General features: G+C 37.3%; 1 protein-coding gene across 2 annotated transcripts in view; it reads left to right on the top strand.

The window, feature by feature from the left end:
* The window catches only part of LOC128014210 (ATP-binding cassette sub-family C member 8), a 71499-nt gene that overhangs the window by 47921 nt on the left and 351 nt on the right, over positions 1–23227 (top strand). The window contains exons 22-39 of one of the 2 annotated variants that reach the window (XM_052597592.1): positions 64–144; positions 216–353; positions 5527–5652; positions 6336–6432; positions 8868–9115; positions 11310–11476; positions 12309–12378; positions 12504–12661; positions 14129–14221; positions 14316–14418; positions 14553–14666; positions 14741–14861; positions 15040–15170; positions 20076–20154; positions 20247–20355; positions 20748–20851; positions 21957–22090; positions 23100–23162. In XM_052597592.1, coding sequence (XP_052453552.1) covers positions 64–144; positions 216–353; positions 5527–5652; positions 6336–6432; positions 8868–9115; positions 11310–11476; positions 12309–12378; positions 12504–12661; positions 14129–14221; positions 14316–14418; positions 14553–14666; positions 14741–14861; positions 15040–15170; positions 20076–20154; positions 20247–20355; positions 20748–20851; positions 21957–22090; positions 23100–23162 — 2136 coding nt within the window. Of the gene's footprint in view, positions 1–63; positions 145–215; positions 354–5526; positions 5653–6335; positions 6433–8867; positions 9116–11309; positions 11477–12308; positions 12379–12503; positions 12662–14128; positions 14222–14315; positions 14419–14552; positions 14667–14740; positions 14862–15039; positions 15171–20075; positions 20155–20246; positions 20356–20747; positions 20852–21956; positions 22091–23099; positions 23163–23227 lie in introns of those variants that run through there. The other variant, XM_052597593.1, reaches the window with a different exon arrangement.

Consider the following 23227-nt stretch of genomic DNA (forward strand, 5'->3'; position numbering starts at 1 on the left):
CTGTTTTGTCAATATATACTTGCTGGTAACTTTCCTTTTCCTATTCGTTGTTCTTCTTTCCAGGGCATTATTCTTTCTGGAGGCCAGAGGCAGCGAATCGGTGTCGCTCGAGCTCTTTATCAAACCACCAATGTGGTGTTCCTGGTAGGTCCAGATATAGCTATACATGCAAACCAGTGAAGTGAGATGTCAATTAATTTTTTATTTTATTGTAGGATGATCCGTTCTCTGCCCTGGACATTCACCTGAGTGATCACCTGATGCAGGAGGGCATTCTTAAACTACTGAGGGAGGAGAAGAGGACGGTGGTGCTCGTGACACACAAACTCCAGTATCTCCCACATGCAGATTGGGTACTTCATATGCAAAAACACTTATTTAAAGTCCTTTCCCTATAGAAAGTGATTTAAACCTGGTCTGAATTTTGATTGCCGACTTGGACTTTTGACTCTTCTCTGTTGTATTGAAAGAGAAAAAGCAAAAGGTGAGCTCTGAGATGTGGAAGTCTAATTTATAAGTCAAATCTCACAAAGGCTGAGCTAAACTTATAAATTATTCAGCTTCATTCATCACCCGTCGTCTACCCACAGAACCTACAGAAATCATTTCTGAGGAGCCCTCAGAAATTATTTCTGTAGGAATGCGTTTTATTTATAGCCCAATACAAGCCTGTTGTAAAGGATGAATTAATTTGGTTTCTGTCACGTGTTCACCTGCAAATCCTACTAACACAATTCATTATAGATCATTCATTATAGTAAAATAGACAATTTGGTCTATAGAAAAATCTAATTAAATTCTCATTTGGGCTATGGCAAGCCGTTTGACTTTTATTCATTCTCAGTATATGAATTTTTACTAGTTAAAATGTTAATTCTTGATACCAGGAATTAGATTTCTACTAGTAACAATTGCTATTTTTGATATCAGCAATTACATTTCCACTAGTACCAGTGTCAATACTTGATATCAACAATTCAGTTTTCACTAGTAAAAATGCTAAGTCCTGATATCAGGAATTACATTTCAACTAGCAAAAACATCGTTAATTGAATTTTCACTATTTAAATGTCACCATAGGCTGCCATTCAAAATCAATTGTTGATATCAAGAATTCATTTCTTACTAGTTGAAATTCCAATTTCACATATCAGAAATACAAGTCTTAGTAGTAAAATCCTTTATTTTTGCTATCAGTAATCAAATGGTTACTAGTACAGATGTCTATTCTTAATATCAACAATTTAATTCTTGAAATGAACATTTTCACTAGTGACAATTAAATAGTTGATATCAAAAATTAATATTTCAACTAGTGACAATGGATTCTTGATATCAATAATTCACATTTTTTTTTGAATAAAAATGTAATTAATGATATCAAAAATAATATTTCTGCTACTAAGAAATACAAAGCTGATGTGTGCATTTAGAATTGTAACTAGTAAGGAATGCATTGTTGATATATGTAATAGTTTTGTTTCCCTTTTAACATTTAAACATATGTATTGTTGATTTCAACAATTAAATTGTTGATACCAGTAATTTAATTGTTGATATCAATAATTTAAAAGAGAATAGCACATTTGATTGCCCTATCATGAAATAAAATACTCCCGTAGGATATTTTTAAACATTATTTTGTTTTAATTTTGTCAGAGGCTACTTACGCTAAATCCACCTAATATCGTGTGGTAGTTTTACACAACACTGCAAAAAAAAAAAATCTTACAATTGTTAGCTTAAATGGCACATGTGGTAAAGCTCAAATCAGCTGTATTTTGACACGACAGACCTGAGTTCGATTCCGCTTTTTGCCTAACTCATTCTTCTCCCTTTTCACATCCTGTATAACATTGGAGAGCCATATATTTTCAATAAAAATGCAGGAAATGATTGAAAAGTGGAAAATAACGTGTGGTTATTGGTTAAGATTATGGCTAGTTGTAGGGGCGGCATACCAATAATTCCAATAAAAATTATAATATTAAAATTTTACAAATTTAAATATTTTTACTCAATACATCATTATTGTAGCCTATTACAATAACAAGATGCAGATATTGGCCGCTATTTACACTAAGTACTATAAACAGCATCAAACTACATTTACTGCAGGAAAATACTCCTATGATTAAATCGTTTAAATAGAATCTATTGCCAAGAAAATATGCTATATTCACTTAGTGTAAATAGAATTCATTATATTCAAATAGCCACTGCCAAAATCTAATTCTAAACTATCAGCCATTTCAACTGGAAGATGAAGGCTGTGATATTAATTCTGCCCACTAGAGGGAGCCACAGGATAAGGAATTTTGCAAGCCTTTTTCAGTTTTATTGAAAATAAATGCAATAAATGTGTATAACCGTAGTGTAGCAACAGTAGTTTCATATTAGTAGTGTGCATAGAAATATGGGAAATGCTCATAGATCATTTACCCCAATAAAACACTTGTCAAGTTTCTAGTTTTAACAGTTAAGAAAATATTAATGTGTGTCAGTCTAACAGATCCATGCATTTCTTATATTACGCTAATATTGTTAATAAAACAACAAAGGAAAAACAGAGAAGCTCTCACTGCTCTTAACTAAGTAACTTATGTAACTTTAATAGGTAATTGCATTTATTTCATACAGTAATACTTTACATAAGCAATGTAAAATACTGTTTATTAAGGAAATGTGTATCTTTTTATCGAAGGGTCTCTCTGAGGGCTAAGCCCCCCTGAGGATGAAACCCTAGAACCGCCCCTACATTTAAAATGAAGACACCATTTTATCTATCTCTTTTGAGATAACATATAGTCTCTATTCAGTTTTATTTTGTGTTTTTTCTGTGTGTTTCTGCGCATGAATGTAGTAGTAGAAATCTAATTCCTGATATCAAGAATGAACATTTTAACTAGTGAAAACTGAATTGTTGATATCAATAATTCATATCCTGCAAATAAATAAGTCAATACACTTTGCCTATTGCCATTCCCACGATATAAATTCTTTATATCAAGAATAATATTTTATTTTTTTACCAGTAGAAATTTAATGGCTGATATCAAGAATTCAATTTCTGCTAGTGATGACATCATTAGTCATATCAAGAATTAACATTGTTACTGGTGGAAATGTATTGCTGATATTAAAAATAGCCATTTTTACTAATAAAAATTTAATTCCAGATAGCAAAAATTAACATTTTAACTATTAAAAACTCAATTGTTGATATCAAGAATTCATATCCTGAGAATGAATAAAAGTCAAACCAGCTTTCCATATTTGGCCACTGTTTGCAATAAGAGAAATCAAACTGCAAACCAAACCAAAGACATTCAACCAAAATAAGGTCACTGCAGGTGATCATTCTCTTCTTACCTAACATTTACATTTACATTTAGTCATTTAGCAGACACTGTTATCCAAAGTGACTTACAAATGAGGACAATGGAAGCAATCAAAATCAACAAAAGAGCAACCTCACCTGAGTTTGTTTTTCACCAACAAGAAAAATGTTCCACATTCAGACTCTTATAAGATGCAATAGGCACAAATACTTTACTCAGACATGTCTCTTAGGAAACATTTTTACAATGTACTAAACTCCTACATCTTAAGCTCTGTAGCAGGAAACACTACTTTCTTAAAAAAGTGAGACATTAAATTTTTGCATTGCTTCTAATAAAAGTAAATAAATATGTTACTTTCGATTTCTCTCTTCCCGAATGGAAGCACTATTTTACTTTTTACTTGCAGAGATTTTAAAATTCTAAAATTAAGATTGTGTGTGTGTGTGTGTGTGTGTGTGTGTGTGTGGTAATCAGCATACCACAAATGGTGTCAGTTCAGCTTAACTTGTACTGAACATGCACTATTTTTTAGGTTTAGATATGTTTACTGGAAAAGTTTTTATATGTAGTAAAATCCTTTATTTTTGCTATCAGTAATCAAATGGTTACTAGTACAGATGTCTATTCTTAATATCAACAATTTAATTCTTGAAATGAACATTGTCACTAGTGACAATTAAATAGTTGAAATCAAAAATTAATATTTCAACTAGTGACAATGAATTCTTGATATCAATAATTCACTTTTTTTTTCGAATAAAAATGTAATTAATGATATCAAAAATAATATTTCTGCGAGTAAGAAATACAAAGCTGATGTGTGCATTTAGAATTGTAATTAGTAAGGAATGCATTGTTGACATATGTAATAGTTTTGTTTCCCTTTTAACATTTAAACATATGTATTGTTGATTTCAACAATTAAATTGTTGATACCAGTAATTTAATTGTTGATATCAATAATTTAAAAGAGAATAGCACATTTGATTGCCCTATCATGAAATAAAATACTCCCGTAGGATATTTTTAAACATTATTTTGTTTTAATTTTGTCAGAGGCTACTTACGCTAAATCCACCTAATATCGTGTGGTAGTTTTACACAACACTGCAAAAAAAAAAAATCTTACAATTGTTAGCTTAAATGGCACATGTGGTAAAGCTCAAATCAGCTGTATTTTGACACGACAGACCTGAGTTCGATTCACTCGAACTCATTCTTCTCCCTTTTCACATCCCGTATAACATTGGAGAGCCATATATTTTAAATAAAAATGCAGGAAATGATTGAAAAGTGGAAAATAACGTGTGGTTATTGGTTAAGATTATGGCTAGTTGTAGGGGCGGCATACCAATAATTCCAATAAAAATTATAATATTAAAATTTTACAAATTTAAATATTTTTACTCAATACATCATTATTGTAGCCTATTACAATAACAAGATGCAGATATTGGCCGCTATTTACACTAAGTACTATAAACAGCATCAAACTACATTTACTGCAGGAAAATACTCCTATGATTAAATCGTTTAAATAGAATCTATTGCCAAGAAAATATGCTATATTCACTTAGTGTAAATAGAATTCAATATATTCAAATAGCCACTGCCAAAATCTAATTCTAAACTATCAGCCATTTCAACTGGAAGATGAAGGCTGTGATATTAATTTTGCCCACTAGAGGGAGCCACAAGACATTCATGCACTATTTTTTAGGTTTAGATATGTTTACTGGAAAAGTTTTTATATGTTTGTTTCTTAGACATGGTTTGATTGCAAACATTTCTTTTGTTAATTTTAAAGTAAATATCCATAGTTCCAAATGACTTGACCCAACATATCTAACCAGACAAAGCATGTTATTAAAATTGTCAGGTCGATTTATTTATCATCAGCCTTGTTATAAGAAATAAATACAGCCCCAGTCTCCTTTCAGACTGGCTCTGGGTGATGGATTGCCTTGATAAAGTCCTTCTACTTCTGGTACTAAATAAATCACCAGTGGTCAGATGATCTTTTTTAACTCCCTGTTATTAAGACATAGTCACTTTAAGCTGACAGATAGAAAGGGTCAGGATTTCTGTTAAATATTGGCTATGCTTCTCATGGAGCATAAAAAATTTCCACCTTCTTATATGTGGCAAATGAAGTTATAATTGAATGTTTTTTCTTTTGTAGATCATTGCGATGAAGGATGGCAACATACAGACAGAAGGGACGTTAAAGGACATCCAAAATTCTCAGCCCGAGCTCTTTGAGCAGTGGAAGACTCTGATGCACAGACAAGACAAAGAATTTGAGAAGGTAGTCTGCAGAAAGTTACTGAGATATTAGATGAAGGGCAAGTTCATTAGTTTTCCTTTGTAAGTCCAAATTTTTACCAACACCTTTTAGTTGACATTCGTTGGCATTGTTTGAGAGATTGGAAAAGTAATCTCTATGTTTATGCTGACAGAAAATAAGCTTGGAAATCAAAAAGACAGGACACAGTGTGTACACTGAGAAGAGAATGCATGCAAAATTGGACCGAAATAGACAATTCAGGGACTGTTACAAACTCAGGTCTCCAACAAAGTGTCTAATGTGCCATCTAGTGGCCAACACAGCTTCCAATCAGGTCATTGAACTGTCCTTTTGTGATAAAACAACATCAGAACCTGAAGTACAGTACCTCAAGGAGCTGTATTGGGCCCCTTCCTGTTCATCTTCTAGATGGAATATCTTACAGTATTTGGAACAAAGCTGCCTGCAGATGTTCTTTATAGACTCCTTCATTATAGGCTCAGATCTTTTAACATGTGCAGGAGGATGTAAGAATGTTCTTGCAGAACAGCTAATCTCAGGCCACTATTATTCAGTGGACCTTTTCAGAAACCTAAATACTCAGGCAAAGAATTGGAAACAAATAATATAAAGAATGAAATTGATATCCTTAACTAGACAAATATGTTAAACAGAATACCTTGTTCTCCATTATTTTGTTCCAGGAGACAGTAGATGAGAATATGACGGTGCTAGAAAGAAAGAACTTGAGGCGAGCCATGTACTCCAGAGAGGCTTTAAAGACTGAGGAGGAAGAGGAAGGTAAGATTAGATAAATATACAGCAAAACACTAATATAAGCTTTTTTATTTTTATTTTTGTTTTTTTTTTATTTATTTTTTTAGCAGAGTTTGTATTGCATGCTCATCTGATACAATTACATCATTTTCCTGCAAGCTTCTTGCAATTAAAGGACAATGGGATTTGCACTGGTAACTATGCAAGCCCCTGGTAGGAATCCTCATAAATCTTCATTAAAGATCTGGGTGACAGGAGAGTAGTAACACTTCTTGTTCCTTTTTGCAGCAATGACTACAGCATTTAAAAAATCCAACTGGCGGATTGCAACACCCTCTGCAAGTCCTGATGCCAAGATGTTTGTCTGCCCACTCTCACCACCTGTCAGAAAGCTCAGGATGCACTGACAGATGGCTGAGGGGCTGGTCTTGGTGGCAAGCCTAGACAAAGCATTGCAATGAATCTGTAATTAAGAAATACAATCCTTCCGAGTCGAACAGGGCAACATATTGGCATCATCCAGAGGTCTCTTCCTGCAATAAGGAAATTGCAATTAGTATAGAGCAAAGCTTGACAACCCTGACTCTGGAGGGCTTCCTTCCTGCAGACCTTAATTAGCTAGTTTAGGTGTTTTGATAGTTAGGACGTTCACCTTCCCGAAGCAACTCCTTACTACTGGGGGATCCGATTCTAATCCTGGAGGGCCACTTTCCTGCAGAGTTTAGCTCCAACACTAATTAAACACACCTGAACTAGTCAAGGTCTTCAGATCCTCTACGAGAAACTTTCAGCCAGGTTGTTTGAGCAGGATGGAGCTAAACTCTACAGGGCATCGGACCTTGTAGGAAACCCAGAAGCAAAGACAAGGAGACTCTTGGTGTATATTTAGGTTTATTATTTTTTGACAAATTCATGTGTGGACCTGCAGACTAAGGCAGGCATACATTGTATTTTATAGGCATTCAGTGGTCAGTCATGTAAACACCCACACTTTCAGTAAGAAAATCAGAGACTTGCAGAAATCAGAAGTAGGACTTCATGGGAGGACTTGAAGACCGTATATAAAGTCTGTAATTCAGAGGTGTCCAGACCTGATCCTGGAGGGCTTTTATCCAGCAGAGTTTGACTACAACCCTAATCGGGCACACTTGAAATGAAGTTCCCAATGCAGCTTCGGGAGGAGCCTAATCATCCAGTCCTATCAATCATCACTACAACTGTATATAAGCAGCAGTCATCGCTTTATTCCAGTGACAATTCTTCTGGAATCTTCCACCTCCCCTTCTCCTCTAATTTTCCAAACTACCATCATAGTGGGGTTCTTACCCTGAGCTCGAGCTGAGCCTGCGGTTCAATCCTCCTTCGCGAAAGTTTGATTATCATTATCTGGCAGGACTGAATGTGCAGGCAAACTCGTAAACCCGCTATTCAAGGTTTTCATGATCAACTAGAAACTTGCAGGCAGGTGAAGTGGGGCTAAACTCTTTGGGAAAGTTGCCCTCCAGGAGCAGGATTGGACCCCCGCTGCTGTAATGCATTAGTCTGCAGGATAATACTAGTGACACTAGATTCAGTGCATCGAAGAGTTCCTGTGTTCATGTGCTGGAGGGAAATAATGATTTACAGTAATTAAGTATTCTCTAGATGGCAGATATAGGCTGAGCACCAATCATGTGGCAGTTGGCCAAATTTTGATATACTCCAGTCTTGAATGTATACTGAAACGTGGGTCTTCTCACTGCAGTGACTTACAAAACAGTGGACTCCATGCTTGAAAAGTGACCAGAAACTGTTCCAGAAGTGTCATTGCACACACTGTGTTCTCTGTTTATATATTCTGGATAGATCCAAGGGTTCAGGGTTGGATTGGTTAGCCTCAACTGCTCAACTACGTCATTTTGATTTCTTCACTAACCATGGTTGATTTTAGCTGTAGCATGGGAGAGAGAGCAAGAGCATTTATCATCTGCTGACGGTCCAGACCATACTGGAATTAATGAATTATAAATGTGAAGATGTTTCTGTCTCCTCAGCATTGAGATTGTGCTGAGTTCTTCGTAATGGCTAATGTGCTGTGCTAGTAAGTACTCAAGGGTATTCCTGGCATGGTCCAAGTGTTACATGCCTATGGGCTTTGCAGCCTTTTTCTCATGTCTATTCCTTTCTATATCTCCCCTGTTTGACATCCACCTACACTTTTTTTTTTTTTTTTAATGCCAGCATGACGCTGCTGTTTAAATATAGAGCTGCAAGTGCAGTGTGCTCTATAGACTTCAAGTTTGCACTTGTTCAAAAGATTATATTGAGCGGACAAGGATATTTTATATGAATGTCAAAAGGGATAAGTTGGTTGTCACATGATCTGTCAGTATGTCTGTTTCTTCATCTCTCTACCTGGGACAAGTTGTCACATTGTATGATACACAATTCAATATCAGTCTGTTCTTTGCTATGTATAGAACAATCTGTGGAGAGCGATGAAGAAGATAAACTGTCTCGAGTGATGAGGCACAGAGCCACCATCCCATGGAGATCCTGTGGGACGTACCTGATCTCAGCAGGCCCCCTGCTGCTTCTCCTGCTCCTGCTGTCCCAGCTCCTCAAACACTCTCTTTTGGTGGCAATCGACTACTGGCTCGCTCACTGGACGTCCAAAGTCATCACAGCCAAAATCAATGCAGCTGCACACAACTGCTCCCTAGTGCAGGTAAAGATAAACTCAATTTTTACACTTTCTGAAGAATGATATGTGCTTGTTTACAGGTCTCTATGATATTCTGGTCAAATTTGTTTAAAAGTAAACATCTGACACATGCCTCGATTTCTATTTTGAAAAGTCTATGCCCTCTCGAATGATTTAGGTTCAGGGTGTTTAAGATTTACATAATGCTGAAGTGGCGCAGTTCCTCAACCTTAGATGGACTGCTTAGATTCACGATTTCATTGGCTGCTTGTGTTATTAAAATTCTCCATGATAAATAAGCCACATTTGTAATGTCTACTAGCATTTTATATATCCATGATGCATATATGCTGAGAATAGCACACAGGAGAAAGACAAGAGAAGGTGTTAAGAATCAGAAACAGACTTCTCACTTTATTAATAGACCACCGCTGTCACTGAGGAAGAGCATGTTGTGGTGGGCTTAGCCTGGAGCTAGCAGGTGCGCTGACAGCTCAGATAACACAGTAAGGCTAGACTCCAGTTGTTCAGGGTTAGAGAAGAGGACGCTTGTCTAATAAACCTCGGCTTGACTCAGTCAGATGGTGAAAATTGTGCTGCTTAGAAGCCAGTGGTTCTCCAGATCATTCAGGCCTTTCTCACAGAGAGAAAGATCCAGCAAAATGGGTTTGCTTAAGTATCCTCACCATCCCACGGGATTCTCTGCACACAGCTGCTCTGTGCGATAAGTGGAAAAAATCACATTTTTTCCACTTCACTTGCTTCTCTTGAGCAGAGACACTACAGGACATCTTATCAACCCTATTTTTTTGTATTTTCAGAAACCTCGTTCTGATCAATACTTCATTTTCCATCAGTGCTTAGGAAATTGCTCAGCACATTTTAAACAGCCAAAGTAGACTTAAACCTGATTTAGATGTTCTACTAATTAGTTCTAATGTTTTTAATAAAGTAAGTAAATTCTCATTATAGGTGTTCTCAGCTGGAGTTCTACGGTAATGAATAGCCTTTTAGTCGTCTTGATTGCTCGATTGATTTTCTTTCAGTTTGTTATTTCTTCAGCGTGTTCGATTAGCATTGGGAGGTCTGCAGTGCATCAGTCAGAAAATCCTCAGTCTTGAAATGTCATTTAATTGATTTGCCTGCTAGCAGGGTTATGGATTTTTGCAGCTTATATGGTAAATAAACGTAAGGCCTTTCACATCCAGGACAATAATAATAATAACAGTAACTATTACTGTAACTTGTTAATGATCATTCTGTGAGTATAATAATAGTGACACCGAGAAACAGTAATGTAGGAATCACTTTCAGAAGATTGTTTTTTCCAGCTGAAGAATGATCAATGGACGTACACACTGCAGCAAAATTCAAGTGTCAGTTCCCGTTTTAATGCTTAATTCTGTGTACACATCAGGCATCAGTTATCAATCGCATTCTACAAAGAATCGACTCCAAAAAAAAAAAAAAAAAAAAAACTGGTAGTGGCAACCGTACTTCTGCACAGTGTTTACAGAACATAACTGAACAGCTGGTTGTTAATGGCATATTTAAATGCATATCAGAGTTGTCTTGTTTTGACTCGGTGTTGCCAGATCTTGTTGCAGAAAGTGAACCGCACCTGCCAACTATATAAGCTTTTTGTTAAATTTAATAATTATCAGCTGAGACCAATTAACAAGCCCAAAGGCACTTAAAAAGCATTACTTATAATCAGTGGACATGGCAACTATTCAAGATGGCGCATTGCGAAGTAGCTTTCCAAACAAACGCAAAACACGATGGCTCTGTTGACAGAGATAGATACATAACACGTCTTTGACTGCTGCATTATTACTTTGGTTAAAAATAGTAGATACTGAACATCGAGGAAGCACAACATTGCTATGGTTACAGGATTCACTCCTGTATTTAAATGCGGTTGGTTAGGGGAAGTGGGAGGCGAAAAAAACTGCAGTGTGCTCTTGTAATAAACAGAATATTATCGTCCATTGGTGTAGGTGCTATTATAGTTATCTTTATTTTTGTAGTTACTGTTCTTGCAGCACTGCAACACTAATAATGGTAAATAAATGCTTAATGTATGCAGCTGTTGTTCTGAAAAAAACATGTGCACAGCAAAATCACTTAACTGTGCACAGATATATACTGCCATTCAACTCATGTGGATACCAAGCGAGTTGGTGTTTTTTAAGTGTCATCATTGTTCTCCCTACAGGACGTTGGTTTCAGTCACTCGTCATACCTGCTGGTGTTCAGTCTGCTGTGCTGTCTTGGTATCGTACTCTGTCTGGCCACATCAGTGGCCGTGGAGTGGACAGGCCTGCGGGTGGCCAAAGAACTGCACCACAGTCTGCTCAGTAATATTATCCTTGCCCCAATGAGGTAGATCTAAACCTTCGTATTCCTGAGGTGTTTATGTGGAATGTTATTGTATATTGTGTGTAATTTGTCATGACTGAGTCACGGTGTGTGTGGGTATGCATTAGATGAGAGGACATGAGGCAGGTGGCCAGGAGCATAGTAGAGAGAGAGTTTATGTGTGTCTTGTTTTATTGCTCTTGTACCCTGTGTACCCTCTCTGTGGCTCATTTAGCCATAAAGCAAACAATGTTAGGGGGGATTTTGTGTCTAAGAAGCACTCGAAGTGCTCATGGAAGGACATCTGGACAGACAGGGTGATATGCTAATCTGTAACTCACTGCTTCCCAAACTGGAGTTGGTGAAAAGCTGGTTAATTAAATAATAATAGTTAATAATAATAATAATAATAAATAGTTAAATACGCAAATGATAAGCTAAATGTATTTTTTTATTATTTTTTTACTTAATTTTTTATAATTGTATTAATTTACCTGCATGCAATGTGACCAAAATCTAAGCTTAATATCTTCTACAGTATTCCATTTAAAAATTTAAGTCAAAGTGGTTTGGATGATTGGATTTTTTTTTTTTTTAAGTCCCTGCTTTGGGGTATATTTAAGCCAAAAAAAGAGATTTTGTATTTACATTTTTTTTTTTTTTTTTTTTAGCTTAGGACAAAAAAAAGTACTGTGTACACATGAAAGCATGAATAATGACCTTAAAATGTTGGTCTGTTGCTTATAAAAAGCGGTCATTGGAATATAGTGCAAGAGTCATATGGAATTCTATGAAAAAAGTGGCCTTTGGCTAAATTTGATAAAAGATTAAATTCTTCCCATCTCTCTTTTCCCAGGCTCTTTGAAACGACTCCTTTAGCAAGCATATTAAACCGCTTCTCTTCTGATACCAATACAATAGATCAGGTATGATGCTATTGATCCGTCTGTATGAGGCAATATGGTGTCCTTGGTTTACTTGGCATTTACAACATTTAGCAATAGCTTTTAAATACCTGCATATTGAATATTTCGGTCTCTCTGTGTTTCAGCACATTCCCGCCACTCTGGAGTGTTTGAGTCGCTCCACGCTGCTGTGTGTATCAGCTCTGGGTGTGATCTCATACGTCACACCGGTTTTTCTCATCATAGTCATACCGCTGGCCGTCGCCTGCTACTTCATCCAGAAATACTTCCGAGTCGCATCAAAGTAACCAGTCCGATTCATTTATCAGAGGCTTTTATATGAAACTCTTTACTTCTCCATTGCAGTTGCAATGCTTTGTCCAGATTTGATTTGCTTGATTTTAATTTAACATGTCTTCATTCTAGGAAAAAATATTGATTTAAATATTGATTTGACAGATTTAATCTCAATACTAAGGATACTGTAGTTGAATGAAATTCTATTATTATCCATTGCAATGGGGGCCCAAACGTTGACACACAAAAAGGCACATACTGTACACAGTAATCCATATGACAATAGTAGATGAATCAATGACTTCTGAAGCAAACCGACAGATGTGTATAAGAAAAATATGAATGGTATTTTTTTTTAACCATAAACCATCCAAATGTCATAACATGTTCAAGAGAAAAGTTCCTCACACAGGAAATAGCGAGCTTCAATGCAACAACTTCTCAAGCATACACTTGACCCTCTCTTGAATGCATGTTGGCAGGAAGCCATGCTTTATAGTCAATTTTATACTGATTCATTGATTTATCCACTGGGGTTGTATGGATTACTGTCATGATAGTTGTATGTACTTGTATGGACTCACAGAGATGGATTATGTTTCTAACAATCTTCATTCGTGTCTGAAGAGAGAACGTCATATACATCTGCAGTGGCATGAGAGTAAATGAGTGAATTTTCATATTTGGTTGATCTATTATTTAAAGGACTTAATTCATTAATTAGCATTAGTCATTACTTACTCACCCCCATGTAGTTCTAAACCTGTAAGCCCTTCATTGGTCTTCAGAGCAAAAATTAAGATATTTTCAGAATTCGGAGAGCTTTCTGACCCACCATAGACAGCTAGGGAACTACCAGGATAAAAGGCAAGAAAGGTAGTAAGGACACCGTTAAAATGGTCAATGTGATATCATTGGTTCAACCATATTGTTAAGAAGCTATGAAAATACTTTTTGTGTGCAAAGAAAACAATGATTTTATTCAACAATGTCTTTTCTTTCAAGTCAGACACACGTGTCTTTTCATTCACGAAAGCATCATGATGCATGCGTGTGCATTCCTTTGCTCGAAAACAAAGCGCAACGTATGCGTCATGTAGTGTCGTGAACGAAAAGAGAGGTGTATCTGACAAGAAAGAGAAGAAATTGTTAGTTGTTTTCTTTGTGCACAAAAAGTATTCTCATAGCTTTATAAATAAACAAACCACTGATGTTAAATGGACTATTTTAACGATATACTTACTACCTTTCTGGGCCATGAACATGTCAGTTGCGTCGCTGTCTATGGAGGGTCAGAGAGCTCTTGGATTTCAACAAGAATATCTTAATTTGTACCCTGATGATGAACGAAGGTCTTACAAGTTTGGAATGACATGAGGGTGAGTAATTAATGACTTGAATTTGTATTTTTGCATGAACTATCCCTTTAAGCATTGAGATGTTTCGTTGAACGGACCTGTGTGTGTATTTGCAGAGATCTCCAGCAGCTGGAAGACAGCACACAGCTTCCTCTGCTCTCACACTTCTCTGAGACCGTAGAGGGGCTCACAACCATCAGAGCGTTCAGGTGCGCAGTCTTCTTCAGTCGCTCTGGTTAAAAGCATCTGCTAAATGCCTTCCAATTAAACATATTCTTCTCGTACTTTCCTTTCCTTTTTTAGGTATGAGCCTAGATTCAGACAGAGACTTCTAGAGTTCACAGATGCCAATAACATGGCCTCTCTCTTCCTCACAGCGGCCAATCGCTGGCTTGAGGTTCGAATGGTGCGTTTCTAAGCCACACAAGTCAATGTTTGTTCCAGTTTCTGTGATTTTAAAAATAAATGTCTTCTTTGTTTGATTAAATGCTGCCTAAAATAGGCTCAGCAGTAACTGTGATACTGTTGTATCACCTGCAGGAGTACATTGGGGCCTGTATTGTCCTAATAGCGGCTGTGGCGTCCATCACAAACTCTCTGTACAATCATCTGTCCACAGGGCTGGTGGGGCTGGGACTCACGTATGCCCTCATGGTAAGAAGACACGTACATATAAACACTTTGATCATCAGCAATGTTGGTTAACTTCTGGTTGTTATATCTCTCAGGTGTCCAACTATCTGAACTGGATGGTGCGTAATCTGGCAGACATGGAGGTGCAGCTGGGAGCAGTGAAGAAGATAAAAGCTCTTCTGAAGACTGAGCCTGAAAACTACGAGGGTCTGTTGTGTGAGTATCATGTCGCATTGGATATACGAGCCACGTTTACGGACTACAGCTGCTTCGCTCTTCACTTCAATTCTAATTTTCACTGGATTTGTCTCCTTAATTTCCTGTTTTCTCAGTTTCTGTCCATCTCCGTATATCTTACAACTCTTGTCTCTTTGGTTGAATGTTTCTCTCTCAGCGGCGTCTCATGTTCCTGAGGGTTGGCCTCAGCGGGGTGAGATTCAGATCCAGAATCTGAGTGTGAGGTATGACAGCACCCTGAAGCCGGTCCTCAAACACGTCAATGCCCACATCAGCCCAGGACAAAAGGTACAACTTACAGTCCTCTGCAAACAAAGTCAAAAACAGTTGAGACAAATATCCCTGCTTTTTTGGTTGTATAAACTCAATTAAATATTATTTAATATATTGTATGTATTATAATAATAATAATATAATTATTCATTCAAAATTTTTAATTATCTATTTGTCTGTGTAAAAAAACGTAAGAATATATATGAACAGAAAATATATGCTCCAAATATTGCTTTAAATATGTAAAAACTATGTATTATTATATTAAATGTTATTTTTTAATAATTAAGTTACAATGTTACAGTGTATTAAAATATGAAATGCGCACACACACACTCTCTCTCTCTTTTAATTATTTAAAAACAATTATAAGGTATATCAAAATATTGAATAATAAGTAGCATATTAGATATTAAAATTAGTGCTGTCAAACGATTAATCGCATCCAAAAGAAAAGTTTTTATGTAATATATAGGTCTGCCCCCTTATAGACAATTGACCGTTAGTTGACAAGAAGAGGCTTGGTCGACCAAAGTGTTATTAGTTGCAGAAAAAAAAAAAAATCCACACGAAATCACACAGTCCATGAAGGACAAATCATTAACAGCTGGTCTATGTGGTCTATAGTACATCGTGCAGGACATCCATACACTCACCTAACTTTCATCAACCTCAAATATGGCTTATCATCTGAAATATGTATGTAGTAGCACCTTTACATGGCAGCTCAATCTAATGTAAGCCTAGAAAAAAATGCGATCTTCATGTTGTTTGTGCAGAGTGTGGAAGCTGAACATTAGCGCGTGCTTTGAATACTGCATGACAGATGGAGCCACCGCTCTGATCATTTGCTCTTAAAATACTTCATTATTTATGGTCATGCGGATAAGAGTGATGCATCTTTCATTTCTGTAAAGATTCGTGTGCACTCATAATAACAACAAAACACTGTGCTTTTGTAAAATAATTAAAGCAAAAGGATATGCGTTTTCTGTGAACTTGAGCGCATCACATTGATACTCCGTGTATGCTTGCCTTATTACAGACATTAACAGTATGTCTATAGAGAGTGAAACTTTTAAATGAACCAATTTAAATGGAAAACAAATATTCTCAGATTATGTAATCTGTATAAGATTATGTAATCCTCCACTACTGCAGAGATGACAAATCAGTGTTGCTGACTTCATCTCTTAAACCAAAAAAAGGAAGCACTAGTGTAATCTATACATTATTAAAACATTAATTCAGTGTACTTACTGTTTCCCTAACACGATCATAATTATTATATTTGCTGGTGCAGTGTGATAATCCTTTTTTGCATGCGCTTGAGTGCTTATTAGGCTATGTAGGTAGTTAAAGGCTCATTATTATGATTTATATGGTTTATTAATAAAAGCAACAGCTTGGCATAAAGGGGTGCTATTCATTGATTGACAATCACTTTGAAGCAGTCTGAAGTCTGTAGAATGCACTCGTGCTCCTAAATACATTTTACAGTTTACAAGCCCTTTTTTTTTTGTCTGTGAAATATCCACCGCATCTCTGCAACACATTAGGGAATGTCAGCAGGAGGAAACAGTGCTTCTGTCTTCTGTCAGTTAATAAATTGCAGACTGTTTCATTATTTTGAGAAGATATAAAAAGGAGAAAAATAATAAAAGTAAAAAATGTTTAAATGTGAAAAAAGTCTATATGTGAAAAACACTGTGTGTGTGTGTGTGTGTGTGTGTGTATGTGTGTGTGTATATACAGTATATATATATATATATATATATATATATATATAAAACCCTGGTTCCCAGAAGGGACGAGACGCTGCATCGAAACACGCCACAGCCTTCAGCATGACCACGCTCTGAATCACATGTGTATTCAGTCCAATGGATGGGCAAGACGTCACGGACGGGGTGACATAGCGACCAAGCAGCTTCTGGAAAATTAACCAAGCGCTTACAGGGATGCAAAAATAATGGAACTAAGACAGAATCATCTTGTTTCCTCAGAGAACCATGTTTATATGCGTAACCTAGAAAGGTTTCCCTTCAGGAACTTGAGCTGCATCAAAGCACTTTGGGAACAAGTATTCCCATGCTGCCAGACTTACAAATCCCTGCCTAGTGTGGAAGAGCACAGCTAGGGTGAGAGAACAGAGGAACTCAGAGTGGCTCATATATCTAGGCCATAGAACCTGACAAATGTTAGAGGCATGGACCAACCAGCAGCATTGCAGATGTCCTGCATAGAAACAGTTGCCAGAAAGGTCTTGTAGGCCACCACACTTCTGGTAGAGTGAGGGGAGACCAGAGGACTCATAGGAGAGTCAAATGGTATCCACTATCCACTGGCTGAGGGCCTTTTTAGTAGAAGGAAGACCTCTCTTTTCCACTGGGCATATCTGTGAACGAATCCGTCCAGTGCACTCACTAGACACATACAATTAAGCTTCTGCTGGTCAGGGTCCTGAAAGGGAGGAGGACAGAAGGCCTGGAGTATGACAGGCTGTGGTGAAGAGGAGGGAACTTTAGGAACACAACCCGCATGAAGGTAGAGAAATGCTTTGGCCAGACCGGGCACAAATCTAGATAAGAAGGGACCACTGAAAGGGCTTGCAAATCCTCAAGTCTCTAAAGAGGAGAAATCGCCAGAAGGAACTTAGTCTTAATAGTGAGATGGTGATCGGATATCTCCTCTATCGCCTCAAAAGGAGGTTTACAGAGAGCTTGTACCACCACAGCCAGGACCCACGGTGGGACACGGGATTGTACTGGAGGCCTCAGCCTTACCACACACAGAGGAAATGTGTAACTAGGGGATGCCTACCCACCGACTGACCACAGAGAGGGGTGGAGTCAGTCAACCCTGCTGAGAATTGGGCATGCGCGAACTTCAGCACTGTACCAACTGGGCAATTAACTGGGTCAAACTGGCAGTCTTCGCATCAATAAGTGAAAAGTTTCCCCTTCAAGGCATACAACTTCCTCGTAGATTGTGCTCTGGATTGGAGGATGTTCTAGACAACCAGAGAGACTGGAAGCTACAACTTATGCCCCCTTAGGGGCTTCACCCACAGCTTCCACAGCTCCGGTTGGGGGTGCACTGTGCCACCCCCTGTTTGAGAGAGGAGACCCCTCATAATGGGAATCTCCCAATAGAAGGGACAATAGGTCCGAGAACCATACTTAACCTGGCCAGAACTGGGCCACTAGTACCAGAACTCCCAGGAGCAGAGCAATCAGGGGAAAGGCATACAGACGAAGCCTCAGCCAGGTCTGTACCATAGCGTCCAGTCCAAGAGGAGCTGGATGAGTCCGAGAGAACCAGAGGGGATAGTGCAATGTCTCCGGAGTCGCAAACAGGTCTATCTGAGCCTGGCCAAAAACTCTCCATATCTGCTTCACAACCTTTGTTGAAGCCTCCATTCCCTGGGTATCTGCCTCTGCCTTAACAAGATGTCTGCTCTCATACTGAGATGCCCAGGAATGTGAACTGCTCTCAACAAGAGGAGTTTCCCCTGGGACCACACAAAGATCTGGTGCGCTAACCAGTAAAAGGGGCACAAACGCAGATCTCTCTGGTGGTTGATTTGTAAAAGACAACCGCTGTGTAATCGTTGCGCACCAACAGAAGGTGATCTCTTAGGTCTGGGAAAAAGCATTTCAATGCTAGAAACACGTTTAGCATCTCTAGACAGTTGATGTGCCACATGAGATGGCAACCGCTCTACACTCATGACCACTCCCCAACCGGTGAGGGATGTGTCCATCGCTAGCTTTACACTGTGACAAGGAAGTCCCAGCACTAGGCCCTGAGACAAGAACCAAGGTTTCCTCCATGTCTAAGGCACGAAGATGTCGCCGTGTGACCTTGAGCATGTGGAATGTTCCCCCTAGGGGCGAACCCCCTGGTCTTAAGCTACCACTTTAAGGGTCTCATGTACAGCAGGCCAAAATGTATAATGTTGGACAAGGCTGCCGTGTATTTTAAAATCCTTGACAGTGATTGACTGGCCTTCTCTCAATATTGCGACTGCAGTGAAGATCCAAAACCAAGTTAAAAAAAGGATGGAGATATGGAAGTATGTGTATTTTAGATTGATTGTGTCAAACCAGTCCTCAGACCTGATCTGAGACATGACTTGCTTGAATTTAAGCATCCTTCGGATGCGGATGAAGTACCAGCTGTAGAACCCCGATTCTCTGTTGAGAGGTGGGACCACCTCGATGGCCTCCTTAAACCTTTGTGGAAGAAGACAGGAGTAGCTTCAAGCCCTCTCCCCAGGGGGAAGAAACCACAGAGCAGGTCTCCGATCCCAGAGAGTGAGCGCTGGATCTGGTGATCCAGATCCCTCCACCGGATCCATCTGCGATCCCCACGAGTGAAACCACCACTCCTCTTTAGTCGAAGCAGGACTGGCACTGTGAAGAATGCTGGTGAAGGCTCCCTCCTCGAAGAGGAAAACATATGCAGTGGCGGATGCTCGCAATGCGGACAGTCAGATAGATGACTCTGCATGCATCGCTCCCAAGCAGACAATGCACAGACTGTGTATATCCGCAGTAATATGCTAGCAGGGAGGAACACACAGCCTGAAATGCTGTCTGCTCTCGCAAAAGTGTTTAGTCTTTTCACTTGACTTTGGCATGCCTTATGGTGAGGAACACTAAATATGACATACAAATGGACAGTCAGACTGACACACACAAAAAGTGTTTGCTGAATGACAGAAATCTGCCGCTGTAACCACCGCACATGCTTTTAACCTTCCTGTTCGCTACATCACCCTGCCCGTGACGTCTCGCCCATCCATTGGACTGATTACACATGTGATTCAGATCGTGGTCATGCTAAAGGTGTTCCTATAGCGTTTTGATGCAGCTCAAATTCCTGAAGGGGAACTGTTGTGTTGATCTGTTTTAGGTTGGAATCTGTGGTAGAACAGGAAGTGGCAAGTCATCTTTCTCATTAGCCTTTTTCCGGATGGTGGACACATTTGAAGGTGACTAATTTTTCAAGTTCAAACTAATGTAATTTAAATTACAAAGCATGTATAATCTATAAAATGGATTTAAAGACTCTATACTTTAACAGGGCGAATAATCATCGATGACATTGATATAGCAAAGCTGCCTCTTCAGACACTGAGGTCACGATTCTCTATTATTCTGCAAGATCCCTTCTTATTCAGCGGAACCATCCGGTACGTCTCATGAAACCAAAATACTGTGTCAATTATATTTTCATAATATCCTAGGCATTACTATATTCATTTACAGTTACAACAAATGTACTTATGAAGAACATAATCAGTTTTTTTTTTACTGGATACATGAGACATGATTTTACAAACTGTACATTATATACATTATGAGTGGAAGACAGACAAGCATAAATAAGCATGTATATATTATTTATCACTGCTGTTCTCTAAATGTACTATAGCAAAGGCAGAGTGAACTCATTTTTTTTTGTCTTGTTGTCTTGTTTTAAAAGCCCCGTCATACATCACTAAGGGACTGAAGTACTGAAGGATTTCTAGGGCAAGCTGAATTTATAATGAAGTTTTATAATGCCTAATTTTCTTCTGTTCAGTTTTAATCTAGATCCAGAAATGAAGGCTACAGACAGCATGTTGTGGGAGGCGTTAGAAATTGCACAACTCAAACCAGTAGTTAAAGCATTGCCTGGAGGACTAGGTAAGACAAGAACCATGCCAGATACTGAAACCACATTAAATAGATTGTTCACCAAAAACGTTTCGTCACTGCTCAACTTCATGTCATTTCAAACTTACTGTATATTACTTTTTTCTTGTTCTGTTGAACTTATAAGCAGATTTCTTTCCCTTTAACCCTGTTAAGCCTGGAATAACACAAAATAACAAAATGGAAGCGTTTATTAAACCTTCAGAGAAAAGCTTCCTTTGTTTTAAGTATCATATTTGATACATCAGGCTTTTATGGCTCATATAATATGATATAGTCAGAATATGGATGAAAAAAAAAACATCTCTCATTTTATTCAGATGCCAAAACTGAGAAAAAAATATGCTGATATTTTTATGGCCAAAGAATACAAAGAAGATTCTGATAACTTGTAAATCATTTTGAACTTTATGACATTATAGCAGAATACTTATTAAATCATGTAAATATTAGTTGTCACTCTATATTTCCCATTAATACATCATAAGATGATATTTAAATGTTTAGTTTTCTGATCAAAGCTTTGTTGTTTCAAAACAAATAATGCAATGCAAGACACCAAAGATTGAGAGATTAACAAATAGGCTTAATCCGAAACCTTTTCTGGAAAATGAAATCTGGATAGTCTAGTAAAAAGTTTATCTTCAAATATTACTAACAATATAAAAAATAGTTTAACAAAGATTTCACAGCAAAAAGACACACTAACTACAACCTTGAGATGGATGATTTTACAATTAAAGTAATATATTTTTCACTTGATTAAGTATAAATGATCATTCAGATGACATAAAGCCATAAACATTTGATCATTTAGAGGAATTTAGAGAAATAAGGTTAATATGGTTTTATGAATAGATGCCTTTATGAATGATAGAACTGGTGTACCCCTCTGGACAGTCCCATTAGAAATAAAATCTCATATTTCTAAACAAAAGCACATTAAATTGACTGCGTGGTCATCTGATAATCATATCACCTCCAGACATCAAACAAGCTGCAGCAATATTTCACTCTGATTATATAAAAACTGTTTAGATTTTGAATCAAAAGCTATCTAAAATTATGATTTATGCTCTTTCACCTTGTGTTTCAGACGCCATAATAGCTGAAGGTGGGGAGAACTTCAGCCAGGGGCAGCGTCAGCTCTTCTGTCTGGCGCGCGCATTTGTGCGGAAGAGCAGTATTCTGATAATGGACGAGGCTACTGCTTCCATAGACATGGCCACGGTGTGTGTGTGTGTGTGTGTGTGTGTGTGTAGAAGTACAATAGAGAGTCTGAGAGGTAGAGGGAACAGCCCAAGGGCCAAGACCTCGATTCTTAAGCACTCTTCTCCTCTGCCTTCATCTCTGAATAAATGAAGCATGGCTCTGCTAAATGCACTGGCTGAGTTCAGTAGAGGAATGGACACACAGTGAGGGTCAATTTGACTGATTCATACAGAAAGGAAAGCATTTATGTGAAAGGTGCTCGTGTTTAAAGCAACTACAGACTAATATCAAGAATTCAGTATAAAATTGCCATGCCAGGATGAATGTAAGCCATCAATAAAGCATAAACAAATATACAAAGTAACATACTGTATACTTAAATTCATGTTAACTTTCCAGTGAAATCTTCACTTCAATTGTATTAAGAATAAAAATAATTATAATTTGCAAATGCATACATTGGAGAAATGCAATTCAAAATATTATTTTAAATAATTAAAAATATATTTAATATGAATATATATTAAATATTTATATATAATATAAATTATATGAATATAAATATATAAATGCAAATGCCTGTAAATATTTTCAAAATATATACATATATATATATATATATATATACCCTTTTAATATGTTAAGTTAAAGTTAGATTTAAAAAAATTATGATATAATGCTTTTTATATAAAGTAAGATTATAGATAGACACACACACACACACATGTTATTTTTAATATGCTAGGTTAAAAAGTTACAATTTATTTACAAATATAATATAATGATCTTTTTAATGTTAGGTTAAAGTTTGGAATTCTAAAAATATATATAATAAAATATCATGCTCATCTTAGTAGGTTATATAGTATATTTTATTTATTATTACTAATGCTCTTTTTAATAGGTTAGATTCAATAGTTATGATATTATTAAAAATGATCAAATATAAAGCTTGGGTTAGTTCAGTATGAAAGTCTTAAAAACGTATTCCATTGTTATATTATGTTGTGTTATATTTATTTAATAGGAGAGTATTCTGCAGAAAGTTGTGATGACTGCCTTCGCCGACAGAACTGTGGTCACCATCGCTGTAAGTTCCCTGTCAGGTTGCTTTCTGACATTAATATTTAAATTCTGCTCGTCATTAAAGTCTGA

This window comes from Carassius gibelio, chromosome B25 (genome assembly GCF_023724105.1).
Source record: "Carassius gibelio isolate Cgi1373 ecotype wild population from Czech Republic chromosome B25, carGib1.2-hapl.c, whole genome shotgun sequence".
Classification (NCBI taxonomy): domain Eukaryota; kingdom Metazoa; phylum Chordata; class Actinopteri; order Cypriniformes; family Cyprinidae; genus Carassius; species Carassius gibelio.